At 54.9% G+C, this 18048-nt stretch overlaps 1 protein-coding gene across 1 annotated transcript in view; it reads right to left on the bottom strand.

The window, feature by feature from the left end:
• Positions 1–16590, bottom strand: part of APCDD1L (APC down-regulated 1 like) — a 48629-nt gene extending 32039 nt beyond the window's left edge. Inside the window, exon 1 of the mRNA XM_027624177.1 lies at positions 16397–16590. Coding sequence (XP_027479978.1) covers positions 16397–16445 — 49 coding nt within the window. The 5' untranslated portion in view covers positions 16446–16590. The remainder of the gene's footprint in view (positions 1–16396) is intronic.
• Between the last annotated feature and the right edge of the window lie 1458 nt (positions 16591–18048).

Below are 18048 nucleotides of genomic sequence, written 5' to 3' on the forward strand. Positions count from 1 at the left end.
GGTGCCCTGCTGGGGCCCGCGTGAGAGCCCGTCCGGCCCGCAGGTGTACATGGGGACAGATGTTTTTCAAATAATCTCGCGGATCAAACATAACGACAAATACTGGTGCGGACATGCAGATAAGAGCGGTTCCTTTGAGGAAGACGGGCCAGGAGGGCTCCCCAAGGTTGGGGCCCCGGGAAGTGCCTTTGGGGTGTGATGCATGGGGAGTAAGGCGGGGCTGCCCACGTGGGGCCCAGCGTGACCAGGGGAACAGCATGTGCAAAGACCCTGAGGAGGGGCTGAGCCGGCATGGACAAGGAAGAGAAGGAGCTGCTGTGGCCGCAGCCCTGCCTGAAGGGGGAGAGTGGGCCGAGAGGCCAGCCGTGGCCAGGAGGAACAGGCCCTGAGGCTCACGCATGGGGGCAGTTGGGACTTTATCCAGAGGCATCAGAAGCCCTTGGAGGGCGCTGGGAGCTGAGGCAGCCCAGGAAGCCTCAGCCTCCGGGGTGGAGGGTGCAGGGGCAGGAGACCCCTGGGGGCTTTCTGGCAAGGGAGGCCTGGGCTGTGCATGGAAGAAAGGGGGTGTCAGTAATAAGACTCTGATCTACTGTGAAATGAAACAAAAAGTAGGCTACCCAAACTCTGTGAAACAGAGAAGTCACTATTTGAATTTGCATGTACATATTATAATGCCTGAGCTCGCAGACCTGGTCACGAGGTCCCCCTGCAGCGCGACGCTGCAGGAGAGGGCCTGAGCAGGGGCTGCAGGGCCAGCTCCAAGGATGGCCCTGGGCCACCGGGTGGGCTGGGTGGGGGACGGCTCAGGGGACCCTTTGAGCCGAGAGCGCTGGAGGCAGAGCAGGTTTCGGGGGGATCAGTGACTGGGGTTTGGGGAGTTGAATCTGAGGTGTCTGGGGGTCCCCAGTGTGCCTGAGGGGTGGAGGCCCAAGGGGCAGGTACGGGCCTGAGTCTGGCCCCGGGGACTGACTGCTCTTTGGGTCTCCAGGGAGGCCCACTGCGGTGAGGCCCACTGGGAGGGCCCAAGGAATGGACTGGGAAGGACGCGCCGGAGCCCTTCTCTGTCCGATGCCAGTCTGGGCAATGTGGGTGTCCGCGTGAGCAGGGAGGAGTCAGGGCAGAGACGCTCAGAGGCGCTGTGGGTCAGTTTGTGTGGGCACCTGCATCTGGCCAGTGTGACCGAGGAGCTGAGACTTTGAATTATTAATAACTTTAAATTTAGCAGAGTTCCAGATTTACAGAAAAGTTGGGAAGATAGTACAGACTCCTTATATATCGTCTCCCCCACCCCGCTGCTTCCTGACTATTAACATCTTGCATTATATTGATACATCATCATTAACTGAAGTTTATACTTTATTCAGATTTCCTTAGTTCTTACCTCATGCCCCTTTTTTTGAGAAACGGAATTTTAAATTTAATTTAAATTTGAAAACTAAAATTCAGTTCGGTGATTGGAGAACATCTGTGTTGGGACCCCTTGGGTAGGTGCCTGTCCTTTTCAACTGTGAATTGTGTGAAACCTAAATACAGATGGAGTATTTCTGATGGAAATCTTGTGTCTGAAATGGGATGTGCCATAAGTGTAAAACTACGTGCCAGATTTTGAAGACTTACTGTGAAAAAAGAATGTGAACCATCTCAATCATTCTGAAATTGATTACATGTTGAAATAACAATATTTGGGCTCTGTTGGGTTAGAGAAAATGTCGAATTAAATATATAATTGATCATGAATTGAAACAGATAATTATATAATTTCATCTCATTCTGTTTACCTTTTAAACAGGGGGCTGCTAGACCATTTAAAATTGCATAAGTGGCCAGCATTCAGTGCCCACTGGCCACACTGCTTTAAGGGCAGGAGCCTGCAAGAGACAGAGGAGCATATTTGGGGAGTAGGAGCAAAACCCCAAGGAAGCAGGGATGTCAGAGCAGACGATGGGGAGCTGGGTGGACCTCTTGGCGCTGGGGGCTTCCAGAAACAGGGAGGGAGGAGGAGGGCAGGGCACGCTCAGAAGGAGCCCCACAGAGGCGGCAGGGACGGGGTCGGTCCGGGGAACCCTTGCAGAGGGCACAGGAGGCCTGACAAGATGTTCCAGGGACTTAAGGGGTCTGTCCGAGGATTGAAAGAGAGAAGGCAGAGAACATGCGGGTCCCTGGAAGTGGCCAGTGTGGGTGAGATCCAGGGATACCGAGCCTTCCCAAATCGCTCCTGTTGTGTGCAGGACACTGGCCCGGCAGTGCTGGTTGGAGGGCAGGTGGAAGGGCAGGTGTAGGGCAGCCTGGGTGGAGGCTGGAGGACTTGGTGGTGGGGGGACGAGCAGGAGGCCTGCATCTGTGTAGGGTCACGTCTGCAGCCCCGTGGGTCCACCTCGACACCCTACTCCACAGAGGAGGGACCCGGACCCCCTCGTGACTTCGTTAGATGCCTGGGACAAAGCACCACACACTGGGGGCTGCCACCACAGAAATGGATTTTCTCCCAGTTCTGGAGGCTGGAAGTCCCAGATCAGGGTGTGGGCAGGGTTGGTTCCTTCACAGGCTTCTCGCCTACTTTTTTCCTGTGTCTTCATGTGCCTTCCAAGTGTCCCCTCCTCAGAACACCAGCCACGGTGGAATGGGACCCACCCCATGACCTCAGTCTCACTGCAGCAGCTCTGTAAAGACCCCATTGCAAACAAGGTTGCCTTCTGAGGTACCGGGGTTAGCACTTCAAGGTATGAATTTGGGGGAGAACACGGTTCAATCCGTATCACTTACCCAAGCTCACACTGCTGGTGGGAGGCAGGACCCTATCCGGCCTCTATTGATACATTCTCATTATTAAAAAATAATCCAACGTAGGGAAGCAAAATCTCCTGTTAGTACACTCAACGTTCTTCCTCCTTCCTGGCAACAACCATTCTTATTAGTCTGTGTATCTTTCCAGACCTTTTTAAATGGAGGAATATACATAAATATGTGTTGTTGGGTTGAGGGAGGGGGCAGGCTGTTTTTAAAATAAATTTAAATCCTTGTTATGGTGAAAAACCTGGCTAATGAAAATTATGTTTCAAAACAGACTGAGGCATTCTTTGTGCTAAATATGGTGTTCTTTGTCTCATTTGCAATGGAAAAGTCCGTTGTTTCAAAAAAAAAATACATTATTAAGAGGCCTTACAATACAAACTACATTTTCCAATTCAATAGCGTACAAGGTCAGCCAAGCAAAGACAATGTAAACTAGCTTCAAAAGTGTCTTGTTCAATAATGAAATTTGTTCCGAGGGGCCAGCATTATAATCAGAGCCTGGTGTAGGCTGCCTATGCGCAGCTCAAGTCTTAGCCTCCAGAACAAACCCCCTCGCTGACTGGGAGCCTATGAAAGGCTGCTTAATGCTGTTCCACACATCACAGTGCTTGATTAACAAGGATCTAATTTCTCGGAGTTCAAAACAAAAGAAAAAGGATGCTGTTCCCATCCTCCGTTTTCCTGAATTGGGCTCTGAAAACAGAAAGGCCATGTGCCACTGGTCCAGGTGGGAGCGGACAGGGACGTGCTTGACCAGGAGAGGGTCCTAAGGGGCTGGCAGGACCAAGAGAGCACTTTTAGGAGAGTCCGTGTGAAGTGGCTGCCTGAGTTCTGTCCAGGTCTGGACGCCAGCCAAACCCGCAGCCCCGTCCCCAATCACCTAGGTCTCCACCCGCAGGTCTGCATCCCCGACTGCAGACCCTAAGCTAGTGCAGCTTCTAGAACATGCCTCTTCCTCCCTCTGGCCAATGCAGCTTGTCCTTGGAAGCTTCCCCCCGTGGTGTCACCTCCTGCTGGCTCTTGCATCTCCCTCCCCTTCCTTGGAGTCTCGGGTCCCTCGCGTGTCCCTCTGGGTGGCTCGTCCCCACCTTGGCTCCACAAGCCTCTCACCCCTCCCTCCCTGTACCTCCTGTGTTAACGAGGACGCAAAGGTGGCTGCCAAGGCAGGGACGCTGAGGAGCAGTCGAGGACGCCAGGCGGAAGGCTGTCTCCGCTCTGCCCCGTGCCTGGGTGTGACCGTTGGCCCCGAGGGGTCTGCACGTCCACCGGGGGAGGGAGGAGGGACAGGAGTGCCGGTCCCGTTAGTGACACCCATGGCCAAGCCGGCGGCCCACCAGCCGCGAGGGAGACTGGAGGACGCTGTGCCGCCTCCGACGGGCACAAGGCCAGCAGGAGGGGCTCCAGAACAGTGGGAGGGGAGGGAGAAGGGGTATTGGGGGCGCCCCCCTCCGCCAATCACTCTCACACCAGCCCCCCGCCCCGCCGCCCCCCCATTTCTCACTCTCATCCGCCACCCGCCTCCCCGGAGCCAGCACCTGGGGGTTTGGTTTCATAAAGATCAGTCACCAGCCCCACCTCCCTTGCCCCCGGAGCTGCTGGAGAACAGCCCCCAGACGTGCCGGGGATCAAGCTAGGGCTCCTCCTAGTCACAAGCCTTCCTCACCTCCCAGAGCTGCTCGTCCGGCCCCATGTGCGTGCCTACTCTGCACCAGGCATTTCTCTCTCTCACAAGATCGTGTGGCTGAGTAATCTGGTATTTTGGCTTTTAAACAAAGACAATACCCAGTTAGAAAACCACAGAAAGCCGCCCCTGTGCCCACGCAGGCTGTCAGAGTGAGCCTGGTACGAGCTTGCCGGGCCGACCCAAGGGTGTGGCTCCTGGGCCGCACACTGACACGCTCCCCACCGGCCTCGGGTGGAGCCCGCGCCCCCGCGCCAGGCCCTCTTCCGTCTGTCTGCCTCCTCCCACAGCTGCAAGCCAGAAATGGTGGCGGCATGGAGCACCCTTCCTCCCGTTCTCTCGGCCAACTCCTACTCGTCCACCAAGACCTCACCCAAACCCCTGTGCTCGGGGAGACCTTTTCTGGCTCTCCAAGGGGGGCAGCCCCCCCTCTGGGAGCGTCCCCCACCTGCACTGGGATTTTGTGATTGCTGCCATTCACACATCTCTCTGCAGCCGCCTCTGTGAGTTCCATGAAGGAGGGACCCTGGCTTCAATCAGGAGACGGAGCCTTCTGGGAGTGCTCACACAGCTAAGAACAGCCCTGCTCTTGGTATAACCAGAACGCCATCCAGCCACACAGGATTCTTGATTTCCCCCACCTCCAACCCAATCCATATGGGCTACAGCTAGCCCATAAGGCTAGTAAGGAAGTTAGAAAGTGAGTTAGAAAAAGGTGACCCTCTGGGCAGGCACAGCCCCCACCAGAGCCCTTGGCTGGGCTTGTGGAGCACAGACAGCATTTCACTCTTGTAGAGTGAACAACCCACCCGACAGTACATGGTGGTCCAACCACTGCAGTCTCCATCCCCCTTCCCAGGTCTCATCATCCTCCTAATATCGGACCACACATCTGGGAGTCAGCTCTTCATCCCCTGTCATGAGTTGAATTGTGTTCCCCAAAAGGATACATCAGGTCCTGACTCTCAGTACCTGTGAACATGATCTTGGAAATGGGGCTTTTGCAGAGGTAATCAAGTTAAGATGATGTCATGTTGGATGAAGGTGGGCCCTAGTTCAATAACTGGTGTTCTGAGAAGACAGAGATTTGGACACAGACCCGGAAGACACAGGGAACAATGCCGTGTGAAGACAGAGGCAGAGACTGGAGGGACATGGCCACATGCCGAGCAACACTTGGAACCCCCAGAAGCCGGTAGGAGGTGAGGAAGGAGCCTCCTGGGGAGCCTCTGGAGGGAGCATAGCCCTGCCGATACGTTGACTTTGGACTTCCCGCCTCCAGAACGAGGAAAGAATGCATTTCTGTTGTTTTAAGCCCCCTAGTTGGTGGTACCTCGTTCCGGCAGCCCCGGGACACCACGTGGCCCCCACATCCGATCCAGTGACAAGTCCTGGTGTTCTGCCTTCACATTTGTTTGGAGATCGTTCTACCTCTGTCCATCTCTGCCAGTACAGCCCAGCCTTCCTTGCTGCCTCCCAGTGACCCACTCTCCGTCCAGCGACCAGACAGCCTTTTTGAATCCCTAAACTTGCCACTGGACTTGACCACAACCTTGTCTGAGGCCTCCCACTCCCACGCGAGCGGGCCTGCCCTCCTTTCTGACTTGTCTCCGTCACCCTCTCCCGCAGGGGCTGTTCTGAGAGTCCTCCCGCTCCTTAAACCGGCCCAAGTGACTTCTGTCTTAGGGCCTCCGCACCTGCTGAGCCCCTGACTCAGGTTCCTTTCGGCCCAGAGCTTTCCGAGGTCGACTTCTTTACATTTTGTCTTTTCGGAGGGAGCTTCAAAGTCCCCTCCTTCCAGGGATGCCTCATCCAGCGGCCCCGCCCCCGTCGATCGCCCCACCCCCTTGCTTTTCTTCCTTTCCCGGAGATGTCGTCACTGGTCATTTTCTCGTTTATTTGTTTTCTTATTTACCGCCTGCGCCCCCTCGCCGCCCAACCCCAGCACCCACCAGAATGTGGGCCCCGCGAGGGCCACGCCAGGCCCCTCTTGTTCGCTGTCGTGTCACCGCACCCCAGGGTGTAGAAGAGGGCCTGGCGCACAGTACGCACCCCCCGAACGCCTGCTGAGGGAACAGAGTAGATGAATGGAGAAATTATTCCGCCCCTGAGCGGAAGTGACATGAAGTTATCTAAAAACCCAGTAAATACATGCTCATTCATCTGAGCTCCCCGACTTAGAATTTGGAGAGGCGGGGGAGAGAAGTTTGTACTTAAGCGGGATAAAAAAAGAAAACTTCCTGAGCAAATTATCTGTGTAAACAGGGAGTATGTTTCACTCTGTTAATAATGAACTCCAGCAGCCCCGGCCTCCAACGCTTGGAGGACCTCTCTGGCGATGCATATGCAAATTCCAGGTGAATCTGTGTCCTTGGTGAAGGCCTTACAGGATGTGGGGGGCTCAGGGTCCCAGCCTGTCTTCCCCCAGGGCAATACCGAATACAATAATGAATGCTCTGGGTGGGAATCACCAGCGTCAGACCCCCAGTTTCTAAATTGCCCCAGGCAGGCAACTACAGTCCCTGGACGCTGGGGGTGGGGTTTGCTAGAAAAAGGCAGCTGTCACTTCGCACAAAGTTGTTACCTTCTTTGAGATTTCAATGGTTACTTTATTAATATTTTTTTCCAATGGTTTACTTTAAATCGATCCTTTTTGTAAAAGGTGGATGAAGATGCAGAAGGCTTGGAAGACCATAGAAGAAAAAAAAAAAAGTCCGAACGTCAATCACTGTAAAATGCCAGGCACTCTTAATCACTGGCAAGTTGGTTTTCATTTCAGTAACTGTGGGTTGCTGTTAAGGAAATTAGAGCCCAACAGATTTGGATAAAGCTGACGGGCTAAACAGTAGACTTAAGTTTCAAACTATCTAGAAACCACACCCAACCACCAAAAACACATGTTAAAACAACTCTAATTGTATATTTCAAAGAACAAGTAATTTAGTTTTACTGCGGTCACTGGTGTTTCCAAGCTAAATTTATCCATGTCTTGCTCTCTGTTTTTACGCATTTTTTTTTTTTTTTTTGGAAAGAGTGGGGTTGGGTGTGAGCTATTGCTTTTCTTCCCGTTCTCTGTATAATTTAATACTGAGACTGGGGGGTGGCAGCTCAGATTTTGTAATGCACATGGAGCTCTGGGGATAGCCAATAATGGGGACCAAAGCGTCGACACCATTTAGCTAACCGCGCAAAGAGCATGGTCTCAGAATGGACACTGGAGGCTTTGGTTAGGTGCTATGGTTGTAAGCAACAGAAGCCACTCCTGACTCATGCAAACTGAAAGGGAACTCCTTCGAAGGGCGTGGGTGCTCACCGACCTAAGGGATGCCCTGGCAATCCAGTTGGTGAGAACCACTCTGGAGTTTCTCTAGGACACCCTATGTGGGTGTGATGCATTCAAGCTTCCGGTCACTGCACAAAGATTCAAGGTCCTGGCGCAAGCATCCTATTTGCCCAGCCTGAGACTCCTGCCCAGGTGGAGGGGAGGAGGTACCTTGACTGCCAAGTCCTCCAGGATAAGAGTCAATGAGGGGAATTTTGCTGTTAGCAGAAGGAGGCATGTGTCCATTGCATTTTGCTTCAAGCAAAGAGGACTCGAGAAGGGAGTCAGGGAGTGGGGATTCCTCAGGGCAAAGGGACCAACAAGTAGTACAGCGAATCTCCCTGGCGTTGGTGAAGAACCCCCCCGCCCCGGTTTCTTTCTGTGGTCAGTGGTGGGTCTCCTGGCCCCTGGGCTGCCCATGGGGAGACCGTTCACACGTCAGAGCCACCAGGGAACAGTGAGCTCTGGGCTTATGGGGCCTGGCATCTCGAATGCTCTGGATGGCTCCTGAGCACCCAAGAGCCCGCCAAGCTGCAGTCTTTCTAGGCCTCTGCCCTTCTGAAGCATCCCAACCCAGTGGCCTCTATTTCCTTAGGGGTCAAAGGGCAATGACAGTGGGACCTGAATCACAAGGTGGCTGTGAAGAAATAATGTGATGTCCCCTACAGAGCTCAATGAGAGCAGGTGCCCAGGGGACGTTAGCTATTGCTGACACTGATCCATCCAGAGCTCTGGCCTGGCCTCAGGCACCCTATACAGATGGACTCTAGCTCCCTCTCCCGAAGCCCCATCTGCCTGACAGGACACCTTTGGCATCCCCGTCGCCTTGTAGCATGGAGGGGGCAGGGTCCTGTCCCAGTGTCTGGATGGTAGGGACCCTGGTGCCATTCGGGGGTGAGTCTACTTCCAATACCAGGACCCCCCCCCACCCTGCAGCCGGGGTGGGTTTGGCCAGCCCCACCCTCCACGACTTCCTAACCAGACTCTCCTGCTGGGGTCCTGGCAAACTGGGGAGGACTGCAAGTCTGGGAGGCTGCAAACCCAGCCCAGATGGAGCTGATCCTGCAGGAACTACAGGAGAAACAGAGAGAGAGAAATCACCCATAATCACACCTCCCAGAGATCACCACTCACCTTCTATGTTTTCCTCTTGTTTATTTTCTTAAAATGTTTTTTAAGAGGGGGCTGGGAGGGGCAGAGGGAGAGAGAGAATCTTAAGCAGGCTCCACGCCCAGCGCAGAGCTGGACTCGGCTCTATCATGACCTGATCCTGAGATCATGACCTGAGCCGAAATCCAGAGTGGGACGCTTAACTGACTGACTAGTCAACTGACTAGAAGAGGCGTCCCTCTTCTAGTTTATTTTTACAGAATAAGGATGTCCATGCCAATGAAAATAAAACCGAGATCAAAGGTACAGACACTGTGGTTTTGTTCTAACGTTAGTTCAAAAATACCTTTTTTTTCTTTCTTTCTTTCTTTCTTTCTTTCTTTCTTTCTTTGGTTCTTTCTTTCTTTCTTTCTTTCATTCTTTTTCTTTATTTCTATGTTTTTCTTTCTTTCTTTTCATTTATTTTCTTTTCTTTTCTTTTCTTTTCTTTTCTTTTCTTTTCTCTTCTCTTCTTTCTTTTCTTTTCTTTCAAGATTTTTTATTTATTTGACAGGGAGAGAGACAGCCAGAGAGGGAACACAAGCAGGGGGAGTGGGAGAGGGAGAGGCAGGCTCTCCACCGAGCAGGGAGCCCGATGCACGGCTCGATCCCAGGACCCTGGGATCATGACCTGAGCCAAAGGCAGACGCTTAACGACTGAGCCACCCAGGCGCCCCCAAAAATATCTTTACATATCATTCAGTGTTTTTTGTGACATAGAACGTTTTGTGGGTGCATAATTCCCTCAAAATTTCTTCAGGTCATTGCCTAATGGTGCAATATGTAGGTTTTGGTCTCCTGGCCTCCCTTCCCTCCCCTGGGTCCCTGGATATGGCTTGACGCTGTCCCCCCAACCTCTCAGCTGCAGGTTCATCATGCAACTTCTAGATTCCCCACTTCCTGGAAACACTCACTGCCATCCCACCCGCCGGTGGGCCCTTCAGATGCCACATTAGGTGTCGTGGGCTGATTTGCATACCCCCCAAATATGTTCAAGTCCTAACCTCCAGTAGCTCAGGACGTGACCTTATTTAGGAATAGGGTCATTGCCGTTGTAAATAGTTAAGAGGAGGTCCTGCTGGCGTACAGATGAGGGTGCCCTCATCCAGGGTGACTGGTCTCCTTACAGAGGAGAGCACAGAAGAGGCACAGACTCACAGGGACAGGCAGACGCGGGAGGGATGCATCTAAAGTCAAGGAAGCCACGGATGGCCAGCAAACAGCAGAAGCTACAAATGGGCTTCTGACCCCCCTCCCCGTACTTTGCACCCCCACCCTCCTCTGACCCTGTCCAGCCACCATTTCTGACCCTTCCTCCCCGGCCATGCTCTTTTTGTCCCAGAATGCCTTGCAGCTGTCGGGAGGAAGCGGTGTGGCTTGCTCTCAAGGCTGGAACCGGCAGTCAGTGTCCTGTCCCTCAGTGATGGTGGGAGTGACCCCACCAAGCACTGTGCTAACCTCTCCCCCCCCGATAGTCTCACCTACTCCTCACAGCAACCCCATATTTTGCAAAGGAGGAAACTGAGGCAAGAAGGATCAAGTAATTAGCAAGTCAGGGGAGCAACTGGAGTTTGAATGTGGGAAGGGGCTTCCAGAGCCCAGCCCACTCTGCCATCTTCACAGATATGGACAGTTAGGGTCCTTCCCGCGTCTACGACTCTGACTTAGCAGGTAATTTGCGGATCTAGCGAGCCGTCCGGCCAGCACGCCTGCAGTCTCTGCTCTGTGCTCCCCGAGTGAGGTCATGCATGGAAACCACCGGCCCAGACGCCTCGGCAGAGCACATCTCCCGGTGCCCAGACTTGGCACCGAACCCTGGCTCTTTGAGGAAGGCAGCAGGGCAGGGAGGCCCTTGCCTGGACTTTGAGCTGGACCATCACTGGCAGGGGGCAGTTGAGGCATGAAGCTCCGTGGCCCACGAGTCTGGGCCCCGGGCTTGCTGCCGGATGGGCCCTGCGTGCCTGGTCTTGCTTCTGTCTTCCGTAAAATATGCCCATCACACAGAGGGGTCACGAGAATCAAACGAGGGAAAGCGTCCAGTGCACTTAGCACAGCGCCCGAGCTCTGTCCCCTCCCCAGGGAAAGTCAGTCTGTCTCTCACATATATACTCAACATGTGGTCATTTATGGTAAGAGTATCTGCCCATCTATTCTCCCCTGTGGGGAAACGTGCACATTTAGCTGATAGTGTGTACTTCTTCACGGGCTCCACCAGATGGGAGAAGGAGGAGGAAAGCCTGGGTGGACAAATGGTAGGCAGGGAAAAACTGTAGTATCCACAGGAGACAGTTTATTTTCTCTATATAAAGAACGCTAACAGATCAACAAGAAGAAAAGATTTTTTCAAAAGTCCACTACACAAATGGGCAAAGGATATGACCACACAGTCCCTGAGGAAATCAATGAAAGGGGACCATAAAAATACAAGGAGACGTTCCTGTTTGCTCATAATCAAAGGATTGCAAACCTAAACAAACCTAAGCATTACCACTGGCAAGATTTTTAAAGAACGGTGACGACGAGGGTCAGCCTGGGTGGAAACTGGCCCTCCCCTGGGCCATCTGTGGGGAGTGTTGACTGGGGTAACCCGTCGGGAAGGAAGGCCAGTGGAAGAATGTCACACATACATTCTGCCACGGCAACTCCACTGCTAGGAACTGACACCCCAGTGTGCAGGTGAAGGGAGAGCTGGGGGAAGGGAACAGTGTTGCAAGCAGCAGGAACAGCATGGGTGTGCATGGAGACTGCAGTAGAAAGGACTTCCATGTGACTGCAACACGGTGGTAGCTGGAGACCTCCATCTTCTCTGAAGTGGAGAAAGCTTGTCTGTGACATGTGTGGGGAAGAGGGTCCAATGGGGACGGAGGAGCCCTGGAAGGGGAGGAGAGAAGACAGAGCTGCTGGAAAGAGGGGCGAGTGGGGAACACGGCTGAGCTGCACAGAAGGTCTGGCTGGGACTGAGTCCCATACCTCATGAGTGACACAGTCGGTGCACTTTCCTACACTACATCTTGACAGAATACGAGCATTTTAAATCTCAACATGCCGCCTGGAAGTGGCTGAGAGCCTCCGTGAGACGCATCGGCAGTGGGGGAGAGAAGACATGAGGAACGGGGAGCCGGAGTGATGGCCCCAGGGGGGTGGCTGGGGAGAGGCTGTGTGTCCCACCTGCTCCTCACCCCGGGAACCCCGTAAGGTGGGGTCACAACCGGACGGCCTTCACGGGGCCTGTTGCTGACATGGCTGCCACATGGAGCGTGGCCCACCGGACGTGTGGATCACTGGGTAGTGTAGCCCATCGCCCTTACCAGCGTTACTACCAGGCTCTGGATTTGGGGAACCTGTGGGGGGCCGAAACAGCACACCTGTAACGAAGAGGTTGGTGGAGCTCCTTAGACTCAGAGACTTGTAGGGCTGGAGGCAAATCCAGGCAACTTCCTACAGATGCTGACCCCCACCCCACATCATTCAGTTTGCTCTTGCATGCCCCCAGTGATGGGAAACTCGCTCATTCTGGAGGCATCCCATTCCTCCCCTGCCAAAAAGCCTTCGGTGGATGCTCCACTGCCCTTGACACAAAATCCAACTCCTTCCTGAGGCCCCCAGGGTCCTCCTCCATGATGGAGCCCTGGTCACCTCTGAGCTCACCCACGTCGGCCCCTGGCCCTTCACTCTGCCCTGGCCGGCCCCAGAGGCTTCCTCTGTGGTCCCTGAACACATCATGGCTTTCTTCCGCACCTAGGCCTTTGCACATGCTGGTCCCTCTCCCTGGATGTTGCTCCTCCTCCTCCAGTTACCCCTTCCTCTGTTGTCAGGTTTCAGCCGGCATGTCACCTCCCAGCCTCAGCTAGATATCCCTGGACACACTCTGTGTAGCGCTCATCACTCCCGTAATTAATCACTCATTTAGGATTTCATCGCCCGTCTGACTCAGACTTCCACGAGGACCTGCCTCCTTTGGTCCCGTCATTGCCCCTTGAGTGATGCGTACACTGCGAGACACCCAGTGCCGGGGCGCTGTATCAGGGTTTTTGGGAAACTCTCTGAGCATCCCAGGAGGACAGGGGACCAGTTTTGCACAAAGGGCTCCTGCAAGCCTTTCTGGTTTAAGGAACAACTGCACCAAGCCCCTGGTCACAATTCATGGCCACCCCCCGGGTGCCAGCTTCAGAACTTAGGTCTTTCCCTACCATCCCCCTAGCTCGGCTCCATTGTCGTCAAGTTCAAACTGATTTCCATGTCCTCCCTTCCTTTGCATGGGGCTATTGATCTTCATTTTCTAGACTGGCTCTGGTGGTGAAAGCAGTGTATCTTGGAAGTTTTATCAGGGGCTCATTCTGGCTTGAAGCTTTCATTAACATAGTTAACTTCCAATACATTGCACAAATGTTTCTTCATGTGTGGCTTCTAACTGGTCTGCCATCCAGATGGTTTTGAAATTAAGGAAGCTGCTATATTTGCCTTGAGCTGGTTATTTGGAATTCGGAGATTAGAGCCCTGGTCTGGAGATAAGCTAAACAGCTGGGCATCACGACCCGTCCCCGGCAAGGGAAAGTTTCTGATGACAATTTTCTTTGTTTTGAGTAACTAATTCAATTACCAATCTTTATTCACATTTGATTTTCGGATGAGCCTATTTAAGTTCATCCTCTTCCCAGTTTTTATTCTGTTTCAAAACGGAGTCCCACATCAATGACTCATTTATTATGGAATAGCCTGTCACTCGGTGCTAATCTGTCTCAAAATGGTAACTTGCCATCCCCAAGTCTATGGCTCGAGATAAAAGCAGGACTGAAATTAGCAAAAAGAAACACAAGTTGGGGGGGGGGGGGAGAAGCTGTGGCTTTTTCATTTTTGCCCCTCAAGCATAACTTGTTGAGTAAGGAGATTTTTAAAAGCCAGAAATTGCTGTGGAGCAAACCAAAGCTGGAGGCTGGTGACCTGGCACGAAACGCGTCTGGCACCGCGCGGTCTGGAGGAAGGTCTGCTGCGGCGGGGGGCTGACCGCAACCCACGGCCCTGCTCCCATCATCCGCAAGGAGGACATTTTCAGAGACTAGAGGGAGGGAGAAATCAACGTCCAAATTAGAAGCTACCTAAGCTGTGTTGTTTTTCTTGGGGCCCCACTGTGCCTTTGATTTCCTGATTGCTCAGAGCAAGAATAACAAAATTCATCTGACCTGGTGATTTTGACAGATTCATTTGAAAAGCTACCAGTTGAGTCTAATCTCGCCACACCAGTGGGTCTCAACCAGGGGTGATTTTGCCCCCCAGCCCCACTCCCCAGGGGACATCGGGTGGTGTCTGGAGACCTTTGTGATTGTTCTAACTGGGAAGTTGCTGCCCCTGGCCTCTGGTAGGGGGAGGGGCCAGGGATGCTGCTAAACATCCTACGGTGCACAGGACAGCCCCACAGCAGAGGATGATCTGGACCACAACATCGGTGGTGCTGAGGCTGAGAAACCCTTTGTGCATGCGCGTGTGTGTGTGTGTGCGTGTGTGTGTGTGTGCGCGCGCGCGCGTGTGTGTGTGTACTCAGTAGGAATTCACTTGGTGGGGCCACTCATGTGCCATCCTATACCAACTTCGAACAACCGGAGACCCGAAGTTCAGGCATGCCCTGGCTCAGGTACCTAAATTATGTAAGTATCTGAAGGATTAACTGGGTTCTGTTTCCTTGCACGAAAGCAAAAGGATCTGGTTGCCTGGTGATGCAGCCAGTGGTGAAAAGAACTTTTGAAAAAAATGTTCAGTGGAAAAAGGTGCCCGAGTTAAGAGCAGGGAGTATGAAGGCTGCCCGCATGGGACCATCCCCCTCTCTAGTGCCTGTGTCTGCCTCAAAGGGCGGCAGGCTCTGGAGTGGCCTCCGTCCACCCGCCCGGGGCCACTAGGCGTCCCTGGCTTCTCTCCTGCGGCATCTGTCGCACTTGCTGTGGCGAAAGGTCGCCAGGGAGTGAAACAGCAGGGCTCCCCGAGAGCAAGCCGCGATGCTAAACTTCCAGTGATTTTATTGGCATGACGAGAATTCGGGGCCTGCCAAAGACAACAGCCCGTGCTGTGACCAAGACTGCAGGTTTCTGGGGTAATCTGCCCCATTGCTCTTGACGGCCCCATCCCTGGGGAGGTGCTCGAGCTTCCTCCCTGCCCTCCTCCCACCTCTGCGCCCAGAGGAAAGTGGGGACCTCCTTGGGCAGGCTCTCACCTTGCCCTCTGCCCTTGCTCGCTACCCCACCCCCCGGGGACCAGCAGGGTGGCCCTGGATGGTTTTGCGTTGATGAAGGACTCGGAGGCCAGGGACAGCTGTCTGACTGCTCACTTCCAGCCCCGGCAGGAGGCAAAGGAGCGCCTTCCGGTGGATACAGCTGAGACTCCTCATACTGCTAACCCAACCCTTCCTTGACCTTCCTTCACACCCCTTTCTCCTCCCCTTCAGATATCTTGCTTAGAAGTTTGAGGGTGGGCAGCAAAGAGTGTGGTTGGTGAGCTCCTGTGGGTAGACCAGATGCTCCTTGCCTGTAAATGAAGCAGCGTGCCCGGTGGGAGCTGACAGCCCCGTCCCACGGTCTGCCACTTACTGAGTACTTCCCTGGTGCTTCCCTGCAGACCTTCTTGTATCCTCACCACAGTCCTAGGGGAAGGGGGGATTTTGTAAGCCCATTGGACAGATGAGAAGGTTGAGGCTAAGAGAACCTAATGGACATGCCTGCCCAAGGCCATGCAGATTGAAGGTGATCTGGGTTCTGAGCCAGGTGATCTGACTCCAGGGCCAGAATTCTTAAACCTTAACCATGTGAGGGTGTTTGGGGCTGAGCCTGGGGCTGTATGCCCTTGCACGACTATGGTTGTTATTGTCCTTTTGGCCAATGGTGACACACCGTGGTCAGGTGGCATTTGTAGAGAGTTTTGTCCCTGCCCACCCCCTACGAAGAGTCAGCAGGAGAGCAGTGGGTCTGGAGAAGGCACTGCCTCCTCTCCCTGGAGTCCTTTGGCTGCCCTCCCTCCATGCCATCGGGCTTGCTGGACACCAGCATGCGCTCACGGGCACTGCACCCCCCCAAATTCCCCCTCCTAAACTCTGCTGCAGGGCACAAACCCTGAACACCCACCCACAGATTCAGAATTCAGTGGGCCAGACCAGAACATGCCGGCCCTAGTCTGAGGGATTTGGGGCTTAGAACTTGCCGCGGGGGGTTTCAGTGGGCCTGGGATCCTCCTGAATCTTGTTGGAGGTCCCGGGTACAGGGACGCAGGTCCCTGGAGGTGCTGCAGGTGCCGGCCAGGTGAGGCCAGAGAAGAGCGTGGAGAAGAGTGCGCAGAGCGCAGCATCACCTGCCCAGTGCACAGGCCCACACAGCAGTCCCCACGGACTTCCCAATAACATCAGGCGGCGAGCTCCCTCCCTTCCGAACTCAGGCAGCGAGCCGGTGGGGGGGGGGGAGGGCGGCACCTACCTCCCAAAAGCACCAGGACGCAAGCGTAGGGGAGCATGGCTGTGGGCATCCCGTCGGGGCTGGCAGGACCGGGTCCCCCCCCGGGGCGCCTCCACTGTGCTCTTGGAGGGGAGGCGCGGGCGCGGAGCTCCCGGGCGGCGGCGGCGGACGCTGGCCTTGCAGCTGGGGTCCTGCGAAGGAGTTGCAAGGGTCCTGAGCCCCCCTCGGCGCTCGCACGCGCTCACCCGCCCGGGCTGTTGATAGTTTTAAGTCGAGCTGCGCACTCATAGGTCCAACTTGCCAGAAGAGGTGGAGACAGCCCCAGGCGTTGCGCGCACTGCAGCGCAGCGCGCCCAGCCCTCTGACGCGGCTCCTCCTGCCATTCAGACCTCTCAGCCGACCCCCCTCGGTCCCCCGGTCCTCGCCTCCCCCAATGTCTTCGCAGGGAGCACAGAGGCCTCCCTCAAACTCTTGTCCTGGCCAAGCCGGACTGGTGCGCTCCTACCGCCAAAGCGCACCCCCTAGGCAGGCAGATCCCTGGAAGGGCAAGGGGGTTTGGTGGGCGACTCTTCTCTGCCCCGCTGGGTCCCAGGACCCCCGATGTTTCTATTCAGGCCTTTCAGATACTCTTGGAAAAGTTTCCTCAACTTGGAGCCCAGCGAGCGCAGGAGTACAGTGAAAGTGGCCAACCTGGGGTGCCCAGCGGCAGGCAGCCTCTCTGTAATTAGGTCGTCCCGCTCCAGAGAGCATCTAGGCAAACAGTGTGGAGCCGACCAGGGCGGGTTTCCTCCCCCCACCCCACCCCAACTCCTCCTCCAACCCCCCCTTCTCATCCCAGTGAGTCAGTTTAGGGTGGCAGCCCAGAGGCAAGGCAGCTGGGGGGAGAGGGAGGGGGGGGAGGGCAGACACCCTGCCCCCAAACTGGTCACCTCCTGCCCCCCACCCCAGGCCCGGGGCCTTCCCAGGCACCTCTCCGAGTGGCAGGCAAGCCTTGAATGAAGGTGGTGAACATCTGGGAAGGAGGAGCTGCGCAAGCTATCGGGTTTGTGAATGAAGCAGAGAGAAAGCATCCCTTGGACTGGAAGGTTTCAGCCGGGTTGGCCCTGCCCTGCTCCGACCTTGTGGGCACTGGAAAGCAAAGCTGTGTGAGGCGGGCCTGGGGGCTGGGGCGTGTGGATCCCGGATCCATCGACGCTGGTTGCCATTCTCTGGGAGGACAGAGGAGAGTGGAACAAGAAGAGAGGCCCCAGAGAGGAGGGCGGGAGGGAAAGAACTGGAAGGGAGAAAGGGGGGCAACAGAGACAGAGAAAGAGCAAGGAGGCCGGAACAAAGAACGAGGAGGAGACTCGGGAAAGAGAGAAAGAGGAGAGACAGCACCTAAGGGAGGAAGTGAGAGGCGAGCGAGGGGGAGGGAAGATGAGAGATGCTGTCCCCTGAGGGGGGCGCGGGGACCTCGGGACACATCTGTGCCCGGGGTGCACATCCAAGCCCTCTGACGGGTTCGTAGACCCACGGGCCCAGACCTGTGCTGGGGCGTTCCAAGACAGCACCCCACCTTTGGCTTCCTTGCCAGAAGCTTGGGTGAGGCCCCTGGGAGCCCCTCCCCTAACTGCAATCCCAAGGGCCCCCAATCTGGGGACACCCCACCCCCACCCCAGGTGGGCCGTCGCTTC

The sequence above is a fragment of the Zalophus californianus genome, chromosome 8 (genome assembly GCF_009762305.2).
Source record: "Zalophus californianus isolate mZalCal1 chromosome 8, mZalCal1.pri.v2, whole genome shotgun sequence".
Classification (NCBI taxonomy): Eukaryota; Metazoa; Chordata; class Mammalia; order Carnivora; family Otariidae; genus Zalophus; species Zalophus californianus.